This window comes from Herpailurus yagouaroundi, unplaced genomic scaffold (assembly GCF_014898765.1).
Source record: "Herpailurus yagouaroundi ecotype Mexico unplaced genomic scaffold, PumYag 198, whole genome shotgun sequence".
In the NCBI taxonomy this organism is placed as follows: domain Eukaryota; kingdom Metazoa; phylum Chordata; class Mammalia; order Carnivora; family Felidae; genus Herpailurus; species Herpailurus yagouaroundi.
The window spans coordinates 29,389,736-29,409,033 of record NW_024412429.1 but is presented as its reverse complement, the minus strand read 5'-3'; the positions used below and the strand labels follow the sequence as shown (position 1 = coordinate 29,409,033).

The window sequence follows — 19,298 nt, the reverse complement described above, 5'->3', positions numbered from 1 at the left end:
GGGCTCTAAGGGAACCGATCTCCAGATTTTTCCCCCTAAAACCTTCTTCACCTTGCTTTTCACATTTCCCTTCTCCTACTACCATAAGAAAGGTGCACCACTTATGCATCCTGAATGATGCGTGGTTCACGGTGGGGGTAAAAACCTCTGAGGTGTCACCAAAGGAACCAGGAACAAGGAGAAAATGCACTGTTCCTGAAAAGGAGCCTCTTGAGAGCAAGGCAAGAAAAACTATGAGAGCAGGGTCTCGTTTTACGTAAAGGGAAGCAGATTAGGATATAACATCCCCAAATACCCCAAAGTTGGCATATTGATTATTTTGAGCAGAAGGCAAGTGAGAAACAGACATAGGAGGAACTTTCTGTCCACCTCCTTTCTGCCTAAAAGCAAGGCATAAATTTCACTTTGTGAAAGTGACAAATATCCATTTGTAAAGGTGTTCTCCTTTTCCGGAACAGAAGAACCAATCACCAGAGACAACTTGAGTCGGCCTAACAAATCCTACTAAATAACCCTTACGTGCCATTACTTTCTCCCATATAGTTACTTTCCTATAGTGTACCTTCCCCCTAGATGCCCAAATCTACTTTCCCTGGTCTAGTCTCTTCCATCTATCACCCTTCTCAAGATGGTGTATAAGCCTCTGGGTTTAAATGTCTCTTTGGGTTTTCACTTCAGTTGTGTGAAGCCCCCAAGCATGTAAAAATCAGTAACAGTAAAGAATCATATGCTTTTCTTCTGTTAATCTGTCTTTTGACAGTTTAATTGAAGGGTTCAGGTAATATACCTAAGAGGGCAGAGGAAAAGTTTTTCTACCACTTACACAATAAAATGGCTTGTTTTGCCAATCTATCTATATTGATGTGTCATTGTGATAGAGTGCAAATTAATACTTATTTGCATTAATAAATGAGGTCAGGCTTTTTGGTTACAAAATCAGAAGTATGACACGTCTGTTTATACTGATACTTGTATTGATACTTCATACTTTTTATTGCTTTGTGGTGAAGTCTTCCAGAAACAATAAAGTCTGAGTCATTTTTGGAGACTCATTTGTCCTTTGACTCTCTGGAAAGGCAATTGTTATAAGCTAAAGTATACAAACTCAACACAGGCTACGGATACTTATTCAGAATTTGTACACCAGAGTCCATCGCAATGGGAACCATCTCTTTATGCGTCGCTTAATTTTCAGTGGTATAGAATAGTGATGTTTAATATGTTCCTCAAAAACTTGATGCCATTTTTGAATAAGCTGTAAACAAGCCCATCACAGAACAGAAAGGCAAGTATTCTCTTCTATGCAAACATGACCCTACCACATGACCTAATAATAGATTGAAACAATGGTCCTATTGTTTAATTGTTGTCAGAAAGACAAAGACGGGTTAAAGCTTCAGGCATTTGGCATTCTAGGCATGCGTTTTAAAGATTTCTAAAAAGTTTCCTAGACTAAAATTACATTAATCATGCTGGCTGGAGCTCCAATTTGGGGCTTCAATTAAAATGAATAAAAATTCAGCAAATAACACAGCTTAAAATTATTCTTGAAGTTTGGCTCTGCCCACTGGTCCTCTCCAGAGGCAAAAAAAATGTACTGGCGAACTTTTTGTGTCTACATCTTTGTTACTTAGGTCTCTCAGTTTTCATGCGAGCAGATCAACTCTACCCCAAGGTCAACTTCATATGATTCTACTAATAACTGATAACCTAGAATGTATTCCAGAAATCTGCCAAGGAGGACAGGTCTTACACTCACTGTTATTCAACAGTTAGCACAAGCTCAGTGTCAAGAAGCTATTTTTATAGGGAATATACAGGAGACTAATTCTGATAGATATTCTAAAATCTAATCTTGTAGTAATTCGAACTAACAGAGAACTGTGCAATAAGCCATACTGTCATCTATCAAGACTGCTCTTAGGTTAGTCCCCAACTTTAGGATATTAAAAAAATTTGGCAGTTTAGAAAATTAATTTGTATAGTATACACTGGATACTCAATCTGTTTTTGATGCTTTAATATTCATTTCTACAATGAACAACAGCCAAAGCTAAAACAAACAAGCAAAACAAACCCTTAAGTGTCTGTACCATAACCAGGGTACTGTAAAGTAAAACACACTTGCCCACACATACCCTCCCCAAAACACACATTTTTTAAAAAGTTAAAACTAAAGATTTCTGGTTTTTTCCCCAGAGCTTCTCTTTATTTTCTTTCAATGCAGTAAGAGCAGGAAATAAAGGGATGTGTTTTAATATTATCAACTAAGACTGATACTTTATGATAAATCTTTAAACTGTAATAAGGCAAAATAAAGCCTCAAATATTGGCTGAAAAAGCATCATTATTTTGAAAAAATACTTAAGTACGTGGTGCTTTAAGAAAATTGCAAAAAATATTGTTCTCTTAATATCAGTTTGTCCTGAAAATTACCACTCAAAACTTTTCTTAAGCAAAAACCTTTACAGGGTGCTGTACTAAAATAAAAAGGAAGGGAAGTCCAAGCAATTGGAAACAAGAAGCTGTTTTAAGACTTCTGAAAAAGATGAGCAGATTCTAGGAATTATATAACAATGCTCTGGGATATGTGCTAGAAAATCTTTATTATATGAACTCAATTTGCAATAAGGTCCATTTGGCGACCCTATTATTTAAACTTTCATATGGTGAGAGTCAAACTTTTTAAAAGGCTGTAATTGTCAAAGGACAATGAATTCTTGTAAAGCATTCCCATTCTTCAAAATGGTGTTACAGCAATGCCTCACAAATATAAGACGCAGAATGAAAAGCTGGCAAAGCAACCCTTTCCATCAGTTGCTGAGAAAAACACAACTAATGTATTATCTTTAAAAAAAAAAAAAAACCACTTCATGGACTTTTATTTAAAAAAAAATTTTTTTTTTCAACGTTTATTTGTTTTTGGGACAGAGAGAGACAGAGCATGAACGGGGGGAGGGGCAGAGAGAGAGGGAGACACAGAATCGGAAACAGGCTCCAGGCTCTGAGCCATCAGCCCAGAGCCTGACGCGGGGCTCGAACTCCCGGACCGCGAGATCGTGACCTGGCTGAAGTCGGACGCTTAACCGACTGCGCCATCCAGGCGCCCCTTCATGGACTTTTAGAATGACCAAAAGAATCCTTCCCCTTCCCCTCAGTCCATCCATCATTCCACTGCCCACTGAGCACCTACATCCCATGTGCTAGGCACTGGGGACACAATGGTGGGCAGAAGCAGGCATAGCTCTGCCCACATGGAATTTACAGGCAACAGAGGCCTGGGCATTAGCCAAATGATCACCCTAGTGAAGGTTACAGACTGGGATAAGGGCTCTGAAAGGGAAGAATACAGTTCTAAGGAGGAATATAACTACATTCCTCCTTATACATGCTATCCAATATCCAAATACATGCTATCAAAAATTCCCTGTGGCTTCAGTTAAGCCTTTTGTCCTTCTCGCCAACAGAATTCAGCACACAACTCTAGGTAGAAAAATACTATAACTGAAACAACTGAATCCAAAATTCATTTCCGGGGAGGTTTCTTCATTTAATTTGTTTTTAAATAACTTTACCCCTACTGCATCGTAAGTGCATATTTTTTAATGGGATGTAATTCCCACCGTGGAATACTTTTACCTATCTTACCAAAATACTGAAAATGTAATACGTTAGTGTAAAATCAGTAGCTTGAGTACTGAATTCTTACATTTTTTTGAGGGGCTTTTTGAGATATAGGACACGCTTCCCCCCCCCCCCAAAGTGGTTAAATTTTCTCGGAAGAGGAGAGGCAAAATAGCATAAATCAATGTCCTGTTTTTGAAAGTTACTGCAAAACTAACAAGCAACTGCAAATGCACAGTGATAAAATCCTTCCTGTTTTTCTCAAGGGGATAATTTCAAAACATTCTGATGACATCTATTGACTGTAAAACCTGTGTACAACAACATTCAGCATATTTCAGTGCAGCTTAATAATTAATGAACATCCTATGTCATTAATTTATAATAAATTGAAGCTGCTTCAGAGTTTTCAAATGCATTGCTTAAGATTCGACCCAGTGGTAAGCAGCTGATGGGGACAGCCCCAAAATTTCTCAATTTGCATGTATCATAATATGCCTTCTGAAAAATCCAGTGAATGTGCAAGGAGTGAGTTTAAGGATTCTGAAAGTGAACAGGCCATCTAATTACTTGTTGTAATTGGGGAGAGGCTCTTCCTGCGATTAGAATAGATAGATGTTGGAATAGACAGACTTCCTTCCATTAGCCACAAACGGGAAAAATTTAATGATTAGGATTATTTTAGCCATCAAGAGTCTTACCTTCTCCTTCCTGTAAGATAAATTCTGGTGAATTACTTTGGTTTTCTTATTCTTTTCTTAAAACACTTTTTTAATGTTTATTTATTTTTAGAGAGAGAGCGCAAGCAGGGAAGGGACAGAGGGAGAGGGGGACAGAGGATCTGAAGCAGACTCTGCACTGACAGCAGAGAGCCTGATGCAGGGCTCAAACTTGAAAACCGGGAGATCATGACCTGAACCAAGTCAGATGCTTAACCAACTGAGACACCCAGGCAACCCCAGATTTTCTTATTCTTATGTTCATATGGAACACTGGGTCAAAAATTTTGACTGAATTTAGTAAAATAAAATGAGCCTTTTTAAAAAGTGAAGAAATAGCTTCAGAGCATTCATCCCAAACTATTAATAATTGGTACTAGATCAACAAAGGCAGACCACTTAATTTTAAGTGTTCACTGAGAGAAATTAAGTGGGTTTTTTTTTTCCTGGTGTTTTTAGTTGTTTATTTATATATGTATGCATGCACCTATGTTTTGTGCTTGTTTTGAAACCATGAAAAATATTAACAAAATTGCTGCTTTTCAATGCTTTATCTCCAATATTTGTGTTAGTCTCTTGGTCCCCTCCCTGTCTACTCAGGTGAATGGAGCTCCTAGGATCTTCCCAAGCTGCCAGAAACTCCAACAGTTTGGAGTTCTAACCCTAAACCACAAATGCTGAGCCACACCCCACCCATCAGGATCCATCCATCATTTGACCCACTAGTCCCACTGGAAATCACATGTTAATTTGAGTTTGGGGGTGAATAGCTCATGAAGATTTAACCCTACTCAAACTATCTATTTGTAATTTTAAAAATATCTTCAATGACCCCTCACCTACAGATCAATGCGGAAACAGACACCTGCTTCAAGTTATGCTACCCCTTAAAAGCACAGCACATGGATATCGCTACTAGTTTCACCTATGGTTAGAACTATGACTTTCTGGGTCCTCGAAGAGACAATTCCTGATTTTACATCTAGTGTGTACCCAGAAGAGAAATATCAGACATGTGCTTCCAAATAAATGCAGCACTGAAAATATGAGGAGCAAAAAGCTGTAAGTAGCAAAGTGGCAGTATTAAAATGGAGTTAGAGGACACTGGCATATTGGCATAACTCTAGGAGAGGAATCCAGCAGCATTTATTTGCTGCCATTAAAAGGTCTAAAATTTTCAACTCCACAATCTCTAAAGGAAATAATCTACAACATGGACAGCCTTATACCTAAAGATGTCCATTAATGTACCACGAAGGGGATCAGCATATGGCACTCCAAAAGATGCCACCTTGGCATTAAGTATTATTTTGAGTTGAAGGCAGTTGAGAATCAACAGATGCAGGAAGAATTCTCTATGTCTCCAGTCCCCATTTGCCGAAAATCAGGGGCATAAATTTCCCCTGTGACAGGATCACCCCCCCCCTTCTTGTACCAGAAAAAGAAGAGTGACTCTTATCCCCAGAGACAGACAGCACGGAGATGAGTTTGCAAAAACAAACCTTACTGCGTTAACTCTTATCTTCTCAGTAGATTTTCCATTTTGTCACTTCACAATTTATCAGCCCCTGAAGCCCAAACCCCCTTTCCTTTGTTAAAATGGTATAAGTGCCCCTGAGTCCAAATTCATTTCTTTGAATTTTCTTTCTTTTCTGTGAACTCCTGTGCAGGTAAAAATAAAAATTGTGTTTTTTCTCTTGTTAATCTGTCCTTTGTTCAATTCACAGGCCCTCAGGGACTTAACCTAAAAGAGTAAAGGAAATGTTTTTCCTCCCCAACAAACACTTACAACTGTAAAAACTCAAAAGCAGCAATAGTCAAGAATATTCCCTCCTTGGGTTATTATCTTAACTAGTAAAAATAAAAGTACTAAAAGTTAGGCAGTACCATGCATGCTCATAATGTAACCCTTAATGAAAATAACTAAATTATAAATATGCACATTCATGCTGAATACATGAAAACTGATACATGAAAATACACGAAAACTGAGAAGACTCCATTAAGGTGATGGGATTATGGGTGATTTTTCCTGTTTGTGCCAAACTCGCTGTAATGCTTTGTTAGACTTTCATAATTTAATATATATATAATATATATAAACATTATATATATTATATACATATAAACATTATATATATAAACAACCATATATATATATATATATATATATATACATACACACACATATATAAACAACCTTAGGAAGCATGTTTATAAAAAAATTGAAAATAAACATTTTTGTCACTAGAAATTAGTTCATCTTCCTGATTCTTCACCAAAATCCCATTTACGTATCATAGAAAGCAAAAGAAAATGAGTCTCTCCTACTGTTTTCCATTTTCAAAGACTGCCTGATTTCCTGTAGGTAGGAAGGGTCCTCTGTCACATCCTTCGTGCTCAAAACAATGGGCATATCTCAAAGATTTTGCAGGTTCACTTCGAGATTACCACAAAAAGCCAATATCACAACAAAGCAAGTTAAATGAATGTTCTGGTTTCCCAGTCCATATAAAAGTTATGTTTATACTATACTGTAGTAAAGTATGCAATACATTATGTCTAAGAAAACAATGTACTTACCATAATTAAAAAATACTTTACGCTAAAAAACGCTAGACATCATGTGAGTTTTCAGTGAATCATTATCTTTCTGCTGGTGGAGGGTCTTGCCTTGATGTTGATGGCTGTTGACTCACCAGGGTGGTGGCTGTTGAAGGTTGGGGTGGCTGTGGTAATTTCTTAAAATAAGACAATGATAAAGTTTGCTACATGGATTGACTCTTCTTTTCACGAACAATTTCTTGGTAGCATGTGATGTTGTTGATAGCATTTCACCCATAGCAGGACTTTCTTCCAAAACTGAAATCAATCCTCTCAAATCCTGCTGCTGCTTGATGAACTAAGTTCACATAATAATTCTAAATCCTTACTTGTCATTTCAACAATCTTCACCTCATCTTCACCAGGAGTAGATTTCATCTCAAGAAACCATTTTCTTTGCTCATCTGTAAGAAGCAACTCATCCATTCAAGTTTGATCATGGATTATAGCAATTCAGTCCCATCTTCAGGCTCCACTTCTAATTCTGGTTCTCCTGCTCTTTCCATCACATCTGCAGTTACTTCCTCCACTGACTCCTGGACCTCTCAAAGTCATCCATGAGTACTGAAATCAACTTCTTCCAAACTCCTATTAATGTTGATATTTTGGCCTCTTCCCATGAATCATGAATGCTCTTAATGGCATCTAGAATGGTGAATCCTTTCCAGAAGGTTTTCCATTTACTTTGCCCACCTCCATCAGAGGAATCCCTACCTATGGCAGCTATGGCCTTATGAAACATATTTCATAAATAAGACTTGAAAGTTGAAATTACTCCTTGATCCATGGGCTGCAGAATGGCTGTTGTGTTAGCAGCCATGAAAACAATGCGAATCTCATACATCTCCATTAGAGCGCTTGGGTGACTGGTGCTTTGTCAATGAGCAGTAATATTTTGAAAGTAATTTTTTTTTCTGATCGGATTTCAAAAGTGGGCTTAAAATATTTAGTAAATCATGTTGTAAACAGATGTGCTATCACCCAAGCTTTCTTGTTCCATTTACGGAGCACAGGCAGAGTAGATTTAGTGTAATTCTTAAGGGCCCTAGGAAATCTGTAATGATTAAGTGAGCACTGGATTCAACTTAAAGTCACCGGGTGCACTAGCCCCTAACTAGAGAGTCAGTCTGTCTTTTGAAGCTTTGAAGCCAGGCACTGACTTCTCTCTAGCTAAGGAAGTCCTAGATGGCATCTTTTTCCAACAGAAGGCTGTTTCATCTACATTGAAAAACTGGTTTAGTGTAGCCACCTTCATGAATGATCTCAGCAAATCTTCTGGAGAACTTGCTGCAGCTTCTACATCAGCACTTGCTGCTTCATCTTGCACTTTTATGTTATGGGAATGGCTTCTTCCCTTAAGCCTCATGCACCTGTCTCTGCTAGCAGCAAACTTTTTGCTTTTTTAATTTTTTAAGGTTTATTTATTTTTGAGAGAGAGAGACAGAATGCGAGCAGGGAAGGGGCAGAGAGAGGGAGACACAGAATCTGAAGCAGGAGCCAGGCTCTGAGCTGTCAGCACAGAGCCCAACGTGGGGCTCGAACCCATGAACTGTGAGATCATGACCTGAGCCGAAGTCGGATGCTCAGCCGACTGAGTCACCCAGGTGCCCCTAGCAGCAAACTTTTCTTCTCCAGCTTTCTCACCTCTCTCAGAACTGATGAGGGTTAAGACCTTTCTTGGGATTAGGCTTTGGCTTGAGGGAATGTTGTGGCTGGTTTGATCTTCTATCCAGGCCATTAAAATTTTCTCTGTATCAGCATAAAGTGGTTTTGCTTTATTATCATTCATGTGTTCACTGGAGTAGCACTTTTAATTTCCTTCAAGAAATTTCCTTTGGGGCACCTGGGTGGCTCAGTCAGTTAAGCGTCCAACTTCGGCTCAGGTCATGATCTCACAGTTCGTGAGTTCCAATTGTCGGCCCAGAGCCCACTTCAGAACCTCGATCTCCCTCTCTCTCTGCCCCTCACCTGCTTGCACTTTCTCTCTCAAAAATAATAAAAAATAATAAACAAGAAAAAAAATTAAAAAATAAAAAAGAACTTTTCCTTTGCATTCACAGCTTTGCTGTTTGGCACAAGAGTCCTAGCTTTTGGCTCCTCTCAGCTTTCAAAATGCCTTCCTCACTAAGCATAACCACTTCTAGCTTTTGATTTAAAGTGAAAGACATGTGATTCTTCTTTTCACTTGAACAATTAGAGACCATTGTAGGGTTATTAATTGGCCTAATTTCAATATGTTATGTCTTAGGGAATAGGGAGGCCCAAGGAGGGGGAGAGAGACGAGGGAATGGCTGGTCATGGAGTCAGAACACCCCCATTTATCTTCTAAGCTCGCCATCTTGTGTGGGGGCAGTTTGTGGTATCCCAAAACAACTATAGTGTAACACCACAGGTCACTGATCACAGATCACCATGACAAATATAATAATGAAAAAGTCTGTATTATTGCAAGAATTACCACACTGAACTGGAAGAGAGACATGAGGGCTGAGCAAATGCTGTTGGGAAAATGGCGCTGATCAACGTGCTGGATTGCCAGAAACCTCCAATTTAAAAAAAACAAACAATATCTGCAAAGCACAGTAGGATGAGTGAGATATCCTATACAAGCAAACTTAAAATCTCCTGAGCTGTGACTTGGGAGAACCCAGCCTCATCCGTCATCATGGGACCATTTAACACATCTGTTGCTAGGAGGTAGCTGTGGAATTGCTGTTTAATTAGGTATAGTGACATACAGCAAAGATCCATTTCAGAAAACTAACTGCTTGAAGCCTACAGCACAATTGATTTAATAGTTCCTGAAGAACACAGCCCTCTTCTATACCGGATGACCCACATCATTTCCATTTCATGTATTCTCAGGTGTGTGTCTTTCTTAGGTTTCTACAGCAGAATTTTAGTTAACTCAGTTGCTATTGGTTACAGATTATATAATTTATATGAAAACTCTAAAACACCACGCAAAGCTGACACACCTGAGCTGCTGTAGTACAAGGGCCCCATCTTATTCCTAATACTCACTATATACATGTAAAAATACTTAATACATAAATATTTAGGAATGTACTTAAGAATATTTAATATGCCAAACTCTATGTGTTTGAGAACTAAGAAAACTCTCACATATGTAGACATACTTCATGCATGTTGAACAGCTTTCACTTAGTTCTTGATAATTTTGTAATCCAACTAAAATTATTGGGTGACATACTTGTTTTACTTTTCACCCTGACCATAACCTTTGGCTAGTATTGATAGCATTTTATTATAAAAACATTAAACTTAAATACTTATATATTTAAATTATGTATTTTGGTTACCAGAAAACACAAAATTCAAATATTCAAAGAATTCTTCATAAAATGTTATATAAAAATGTTAATCTTTGACCGTACTTTAGAGCTCTTGTGTTACAGAAAAACAGGACAATGTTCCACTGCCAATAGTGGATTAAAGCTTAAATATTAACTTTACCTTCTTGGTCTTTCATCACATGTCACACGTTACTTGCTGTTCAGGCAACATTATTTTATTCTGTCTGTGATAAGATACTAAGAATTCATTTGTATCACCCACCAGATTACAATCCAGAAATGGATTATGGCATGATCTTTTTAAATAGAAAAGGTCGTCGTAGGAAACTACTTTCTAATGGAGAACTGATTCCCATATATTAAAAACTTAACCTAAGTTTTGAAATTGGTTTATAGTTCAACTGAAATTTATTTATTTATGTCACCTTGAAGTTCTGATAAGAAAAGTAAATTATACTGTCAAGACAGTATACCAATGCTGGTAATTCAGTACGAAAACTTTAGTTCAGAGATCATTCACCAGACAATAACTCAGTTGAAATGCTCTGAGAAAGGATTGGTGACTTTTAATAGATGTGCATCTCAGACTAAATAAAGTCAGTCTTGGAACTTACACACCTTTAGGTTGTATGACAATATGCATTACTACCCTCATGCCCTTCTTGTTGATGAAAGTTTCCCCCCCAGCCTTTCATTCTATTTCATGCTAGAACATATCCAGCAGATTTTTATGTTTAAACTTGAGCAACTCTGGCTGGAGAGCATAGGAGATTCACGAGCAACACGCATTTCTCAGAGAATTTTTAATTTCTGTCCTTGAAACACCCTTTATGAACATCTGTGTTTTGTTATGGAAGGATAAGTTAAATTCTACCTAACATATTTTGAGATCTCAGGAGGTTTAGGTGAGTGAATGATAGCTTTTGGAAAATTTAATTGTACTGATTCTTGTTTCAAAGGCTACTTAATCTAAATATCCTCAGGCCCAGAAAAGTGGAAGTTATGGATAATTAGAGGATCATTTTCTCTGGGAAAAATTCTATTAGATTTTCATATATAGTAATAGTGGCTAACTAATATATTTTAAAAGTTTGGTACCATATGATTTAAGAAACAAATCATATACTCAATGATATTTATAAAGAATCAAGAACCACAAACACAATCACCATTTATTAAACATCTATTTTGTTCCAGACTGTACTAGATGCTTTAAGCACTTGCTCTCATTCGATTTATTCTTCATAGTAAGCTTACATTGAGGTAATATTCTCCCCACCATTGAGAGAAGGAAGCCAAGGCTCAAAAAAGTTAAGAAATTTGTCTGACATATATAGCTAAATCATGGGTAAAATCATCAACAATTTGGCTTTAAAATCTAGTATTTTAGCCACTATGCCAGTTTTTTCTAAATTTAAATATATATATATATATATATATGTATACACACACACACACACACATATATATACATACACATATATATGTATTAAAAAATGTACCTTGGCATTAAAAACTGTACCTTGGTCTTCTTACTGTTTTGGTGGGTTTTTCCTCCCCTAATTAATGATACTTTGACAAATAAAGAATATATATATAGTCATAAAGTGATTAAATTTTTCATTTAAGAAAATAGCTTGCACTGTTTTTTAGTATATCTTCAAGTACCACTGTATAATTTGCTTTATGGATTATAAATCACTTTCTTGGGTATTAACTTACTTGACCATCTTAACTTGATTAAGGCAGGCATGACTGTTGCCCTTTAGAGGAGGGAAAAGAGGCTTAGAAAGGTCAATTGGGATTTGCCTGTGGTCACACAGTGTAAGAGTGAGTGTGTGGCTCAAAAACAAACACTCAGATCAATAGAAAAGAATAGAGAACCCAAAAATGGACCCACAAACGTATGGCCAACTAATCTTTGACAAAGCAGGAAAGAATATCCAATGGAATAAAGACAGTCTCTTCAGCAAATGGTGCTGGGAAAACTGGTCAGTGACATGCAGAAAAATGAACCTGGACCACTTTCTTACACCATACACAAAAATAAACTCAAAATGGATGAAAGACCTCAATGTAAGACAGGAAGCCATCAAAATCCTCGAGGAGAAAGCAGGCAAAAACCTCTTCGACCTTGGCCACAGCAACTTCTTACTCAACACATCTCCAGAGGCAAGGGAAACAAAAGCAAAAATGAACTATTGGGACCTCAGCAAAATAAAAAGCTTCTGCACAGCGAAGGAAACAATCAGCAAAACTAAAAGGCAACTGACAGAATGGGAGAAGGTATTTGCAAATGACATCTAAGATAAAGGGTTAGTATCCAAAATCTATAAACAACTTCTCAAACTCAACACCCAAAAAGCAAATAATCCCCGGAAGAAATGGGGAAAAGACGTGAATAGACACTTCTCCAAAGAAGACATCCAGATGGCCAACCGACACATGAAGAAATACTCAACATCACTCATCATCGGGGAAATACAAATCAAAACGACAATGAGATACCACCTCACACCTGTCACAATGGCTAACATTAACAACTCAGGCAACAACAGATGTTGGTGAGGATGTGAAGAGGAGCTCTTATGCATTGTTGGTGGCAATGCAAGCTGGTGCTCTAGCCACTCTGGAAAACAGTATGAAGGTTCCTCAAAAAACTAAAAATAGAACTACCGTAAGACCCAGCAATTGCACTACTAGGTGCATATCCAAGGGATATAGGTATGCTGTTTCGAAGGGGCACATGCACCCTGATGTTTACAGCAGCACTATTGACAATAGGCAAAGTATGGAAAGAACCCAATGTCCATCAACAGATGAATGGATAAAGAAAATGTGGTATATATGTGTATATGTGTGTGTATATATATGTGTGTGTGTATATATATACATATATACATATATATTATATATATATAATGGAGTATACTTGGCAATCAAAAAAAATGAAATCTTGCCATTTGCAATTACATGGATGGAACTAGAGGGTATTATGCTAAGCAAACTTAGAGAAAGACAAATATCATATGACTTCACTCAAATGAGGAATACAAAACAGATGAACCTAAGGGAAGGGAAGCAAAAATAATATCAAAACAGGGAGGGGGACAAAACAGAAGAGACTCATAAATATGGAGAACAAACTGAGGGTTGCTGAAGGGGTTATGGGAAGGGGGATGGGCTAAATGGGTAAGGGCATTAAGGAATCTACTCCTGAAATCACTGTTGCACCATATGCTAACTAACTTGGATGTAAATTAAAAAAATAAATAAATAACAAAAAAAAAAGAGTGAGTGGAAATCTGGTGTTTTGACTCTAAAGTACAACATTTTATCTTCTTCATAGAAGTATAGATTCACTGTAACTTTGAGAATGGCTAGTGTTTTTCGAAAGCCTCATTTCACATGACTTGTAGCTTTTAAAAAATATGCCAACATAATATTCCTGGTGAAGGAGCTTGAGTTTGCCAGGGTGTGTTGAACAGCACGGAGTGTGTGGAAGGGGCGACCTCTCTGGAGCAGAGCATGGACCTCGCGCGGGGCTTAGGGGAAGGAGCTTATTTCACCTTTGACCTGGCCTTTTATCACAAAATTATTTCACTAGAGTCCGTACTTTAATTATTTTTCACAAAGGAAGTAAACTTTTTGGTTTTCTGTTCTGCTTGGCACACCGTTAATCATCTGTAACAGAAGATGGTAACATTTCGTGCTGACTTTTTCCTTTCTTCCAAAAGTTGGAACAAACTGCTAGTGCTTTTATGAGGCTCTTTATTTTAGCTATAAAACTGCATCCTCGATTTTGTTACCTTGTGTGTTTTATAAAGAGTAGGCGTGGCCCTACTGCAGACTAGGGACTGATGCATTAACTCCATAGATTGATTAGGTTGGCAGGTGCTCTTGCAGTGAACGAAACCGACAAAACTCCCTGCTGCCATCAAGCATACATCGCAGCGTGGGAACACAGTACACATTATTACATCAGACAATGATAAGTACGAAGGTGAGGACAGGTCGGATAATTACAGAGAACAGTTTTTGTCTGGCGGGCGGGGGGGGGGGTCACTCATAACTCCTACAGTTATTCCATAGCAGCTTGATGTCGACAACAGGTTCTGTTCCCACAGCTGTGTGGGCTTTCATGAATGAGCGGAGCGGATGCCACGGAGTGTACAGAGACATTTTTCCTACTTTCTTACTGAGTAACCTGAGTTTCATTTGATTGACGCAATCTTATTTTATCACACTTGAATAATTCATTATGAAAATCAGTGCTTATTGTGTGTGCGACTATGTCTAATCCTAATACTTCAGTACTATACATAAATATGCTTTCCACACAGAAAGATAGGTCTCCAAAAAATAGTCATTAAGTACAAAATGAATTGGAAAGTGAGTTAATGGAACAGAAAATGACTTAATACACACATTAATAACACTGATATATTTTTTTTCCTGGGGAATTGGGCATTAAGTAAGGCATCTTATTTCTTTCAAGTACATACAATCCTGCAAATTAGAGATAATTCTCATTGTGTAATAATGATACCAACACACTTATAGAATATAAATACCTTGTCTGAAGTCACAGAGCTATTAAGTGTCAAAGGTAAAAGGAAAAGTCAGATCTAGCTACAAAGATATATCTAATATGCCACTCTGACTCGTTTTATAATCCTAAAATACCAAAAGCAAATCATTTATACACACCACACTCCATCTCCTAATGGTTACTGGATACTGACACTATATATAACCTTTCTTTCCTAGATCAGATGTGTTTTTATGACAAAATTTACAAATATTACCTATGAAAATGAAGATACATAATATTTTGTAAGGACAAGTAATTTAGTGAGTAAAGTATCTTTATTGTTCTGAAAAATAAAATTTGATAAAACATCTACATCGAGAAACTTCTAGAGAGGAAAATAGGGGGATAAAAGTAACCCCAACAGGTACTAGTAAGATTCCAATGCCTATAGTTTTATCTGTAAAGGCCCATGTGAGTCACTGTTTACGTGTTGAGGAAATGAAAGCATTCTGCTGAAGAGAAATCCAAAAGGGAAATATAGGCAACGTTTGATTTAAAACAACAACAAGAACAACAACAACAAAAAAAACCCAAAGAAACCAAAAGGTAGGCAAGGGAAATAAGATTTTTCTTTTCAAGCAGGAAAAAAACAGAACTTTCCAAATATACCCCTCTAAATAGAAAAACAATCATTTCCCCAAATTCTCCTGATCTGATCCAGATACAAATATTAAGAGCATTAAGAAATCATCAGGGGCGCCTGGCTGGCTGGCTGGTTCAGTTGGTAGAGTATGTGACTCTTGATCTCAGGGTCATGAATCCGAGCCCCACGTTGGGGGTAGAGATTACTTAAAAACATGTCAAATGTTTAAAAAAAGAGAGAGAGAAATCATCAATAAATTACGTGCTAAAAATTTCTTTGGACGGCAGCACAAGTGTGTGTGCAGCTTGTGATGGCCCAGATCTGCACTTTAAGGAGACTCTAGGAAATGTCAGGGCTTTCATTCTGGGTTTTCCCAAAAGAAAAAAAAAAAAAAAAAGTAGGAACATGGAAAAGGGAGAATAATGATAGTTTGCCCATAATGTTCACAGAAACTGTCCCATGGCTCCAGGACAACGTAGACAGAAGTATATACCCATCATCTATAGAACATAAAAAACAAAGATCATCCTATTTAATTACAATTTCCACTCCTTCCTCTAAGAACATTAAAATCGGCACGTTTCTTCCCCCCCAAACAAAACATTTTCTACTGTGTATGGTTGCCTGTTTTAAGTGTTAAAAATCAGTGTAAAGATTGCCTGGCTCCTGAATTTCTTTACTGAGGCCAAGAACTTACAGTCTGGCTTAGGGTCCCCCATCCTAAATTCCTTTCTGGAATAGGCTGCAACATGGCTGCATGTCTCCGTCTTCTTGCTTTGAGCTCCTCAGCCAGGCAAACACCAAATCATCAGTGAAGGGCCCTTTTAATCATCCTAAGTATTCCGCCTCACACAGCTTGAGGTACACTTGGGGGTGGGGGGGGGAGGCACAAGGGCAGTGAGACCCACAGCTCCACAGACACTGCTTTTACACAGTAACCTTGTTCACTGAACCAAGTAAAAAGTGAGAATGGCTTCTGTTCAAAAGAGCCAGTGAAGCTCAAATGGGTGTGGGCTGGGAGTCGGGGAGGCCCTTCCTGGTTAAGAAATGGTTGCTAAACATCAGTTCAAGCACAAGGATTCAAACTCAGCTGGGGCCCCAAACAGGATGTGCGTTAAGCACATAATTAAAAACTTAATTGCTTTCCCAAACCATCTAAGTGTTATTTATTATTTTCCCAGACTTTTCTGCCTTTTGGTCTCCTGATGTATCGAAAATGACATTTAAAACCCTGAAGATTATGGCTGATTTTGTTCCCATACCAAAGGCATCTGAAAAGGCGCTCACTTAGGGTCAGTCAGGCAGAGAGAGACCTCTGTTCTTCCCTCTTCCCTGAGAATAGGCATGGAGCTGATGAAAGGCCATGTGAAATGAAGTTTTGCTTCTCTTCAGAAGTTTCCAATAGACTGACTCACTTTAGCAAGTTTGGGAAATTCTGAAGGTCTTCACAGAGGAGAGGAACAGTCAATGAATAGAAATGCTGAAGTTTTTGAAATTACTTTTAGATAAATTCTGGGAACCTATACTTCTCTCTTTTTTTTTTAAGAAAAAGCCAGTGATAAATTGCACTGTAAATATTGGACTCAAAATTTCTATCACAGTTTTACCTTAGACTTATCTTAAGAATGGCTTTTGTCTAAGGGCAAAGAGGGGAAACTGAGGAAAAAGGGTCATGTCAAGTCCTTCCTGGGCCCTTATATGATTTAAACACATGTGCCATGGGGGCCAGAATACTTTGATTAAAATCAATGAACTAAGTGAATTTGGGTGAGCAACTGGTCCCATTTGAAGAAGGAAATACAATTTCTAGAAGAAAATACAAGCTTTTAATCCTTCCTGACTAGCAGGACTTGACCCACTAAAGAAACTGGACACAGAGGATTTCTAAGAGGTTTGAGGGTCAGGCACCCACTGGACTTGGCAATCAACCTGTTTTAATGCCCCGAGAACTAGAAACTACTAAGAGCCAGTGCAATGTCAGTTGTAGTCCGGCACCACCCCAACATCTCCAAGGCTGCCTAAGTACCACCATTTCCCCCAACCAGATGCTTACATTTCCAAACACAGCCCATATAGACAACACCTCTAGTGCAAAGTTTCTCAACCCTTGCACTACTGGTATTTTAGACAGGATAATCTTTGATGTGAGTGGCAGGGGAAGGGGAGGAAGCTTTGCAGGACACTACAGGATGGTTAGCAGCATTCTAGGACATACTGTATATGCTAACAGCACCACCACCACCACCGCCCACACCCAGAGCGAAGATGATCAAAAAGCTTCTGCAGGGGCACCTGGGTGGCTCAGTCAGCTAAGCGTCCGACTTTGGCTCAGGTCATGATCTGCTGGTTCATGAGTTCAAGTCCCACATCGGGCTTTGTGCTGACAGCTGAGAGCCTGGAGCCTGCTTTGGATTCTGTCTCTCTCTCTCTCTCTATCTCTCTCTCTTTCCCCCTCCCCCATTCACACTGTTTCTCTTTCTCTCAAAAAATAAACATTAAAATAAATAAATAAATAAATAAATAGAATGTCTTCAGGCATGGCCAAATATCCCTGGAAGGGAGGGGAGATGGGGGCAAAATTACCCTTGGTTTAAAAAAAAAAAAAAATCACAGTTCTAGTGGCTCCAAATCAATGGTGACCTTCCCCCTTGCTTCCCCTCCAAGCCCGGCTCCTGCAGGAGGGTGCTGGATAGCAGGCCATCTTCTTCTGCTATGTGTCTGTTTATGTCCCCCATGTCTTCCAACTGATGCACTGGTGTTTTTTTTTGTTTTTCCAGTAGACCTTAATGCTGCAAGGGAGATAGGAGACGGACACAACAAGAAAGATGGGTCCACGTCTGCTACACTGGGACTGGAAGCCACAGACCATGCCTCACAAACTACTCTGTGGTCATGTTCGGTAGAATGGGCTGGGGTATAAGTAATATTCAAAGACTGCCTGAATTTCTGAAGAAGTGGAAGAATTCTCCAATTCTGCCTAATCGGAGCAAAGAAATTCATGAGGAAGTAATAAGCACTAACCAAAGGACTGTATTGGCTTTAATTTCAGGAACTTTTGAGGCCTGTTATTAAAATATCAACTTTCCCATAATTCTACACCCATATATTCAGTAGGGCTCCATTAATATTAAGAGTGAGACCTTAAATCACCTGACAGCTGATTTAAACAGAAGACAGGAACTGGGAATTTATCAAACAAAAAGTAATTCCCATTCACAAATTTAAAAAACCTATCATTCCCTCCCTCAGAACCTGTATTCATATTTCAGACTCAATGTAACTAGCTTGGTGATCTGTTTCCCAGTTGATGGGAGATTAGAAGAACTTCTGAGGGAACAGGAAGTTGTCACGAGAGTCTCCTAACTGGCCTATGGATGGCCTTCCAAGCGTTGAGCCCACAAAACCAGTCGCTGACACAGCCGTGACACTAACATTTCTATAATGCAAATATGATCGTGTAACTTCTTTGAATGCCTCAGTTTCCCCAGGATAAACTCCAGCCCCCTTGGCACGAAAGACCAGCAGGTCTCCAGGACCTCACAGCTGTCTTTCTCACCACACTCCGGCAGCACAGCCTGCTATGGGTCTCCCTGGAAGCAAGCTCCTCTCTGGCCTTACAGACGGCTGTGGTCGGTGGTGTTTCCCTGAACTTGGTTCTCCTCACATGATCAGTGTTGAACACGCTGCCACCACTCCCTGGAAGAATCTTCTCCCCTCACCTGGCTACTTTCCCTAAGCCTCTTCTATTTCTACTTTCCATCCAATTTCCTCAGAAATTCTCCACAATGCCCATCCCTGCCATCACATCCATCCTTCCATACTGACCAGCTGTGTGCACAGCTGACATTGTTAGGAAA

The 19,298-nt window shown here is 38.6% G+C and overlaps 1 protein-coding gene across 11 annotated transcripts in view; it reads right to left on the bottom strand.

Moving 5' to 3' along the window:
* Window positions 1-19,298, bottom strand: part of MAP7 (microtubule associated protein 7) — a 178,942-nt gene that overhangs the window by 89,414 nt on the left and 70,230 nt on the right. The window contains exon 1 of one of the 11 annotated variants that reach the window (XM_040449086.1): window positions 16,139-16,312. The exons of the other annotated variants lie outside the window; for them this stretch is intronic. Within the exon in view, the coding sequence (XP_040305020.1) occupies window positions 16,139-16,160 (22 nt within the window). The 5' untranslated portion in view covers window positions 16,161-16,312. Of the gene's footprint in view, window positions 1-16,138; window positions 16,313-19,298 lie in introns of those variants that run through there. 11 annotated transcript variants of the gene reach the window in all.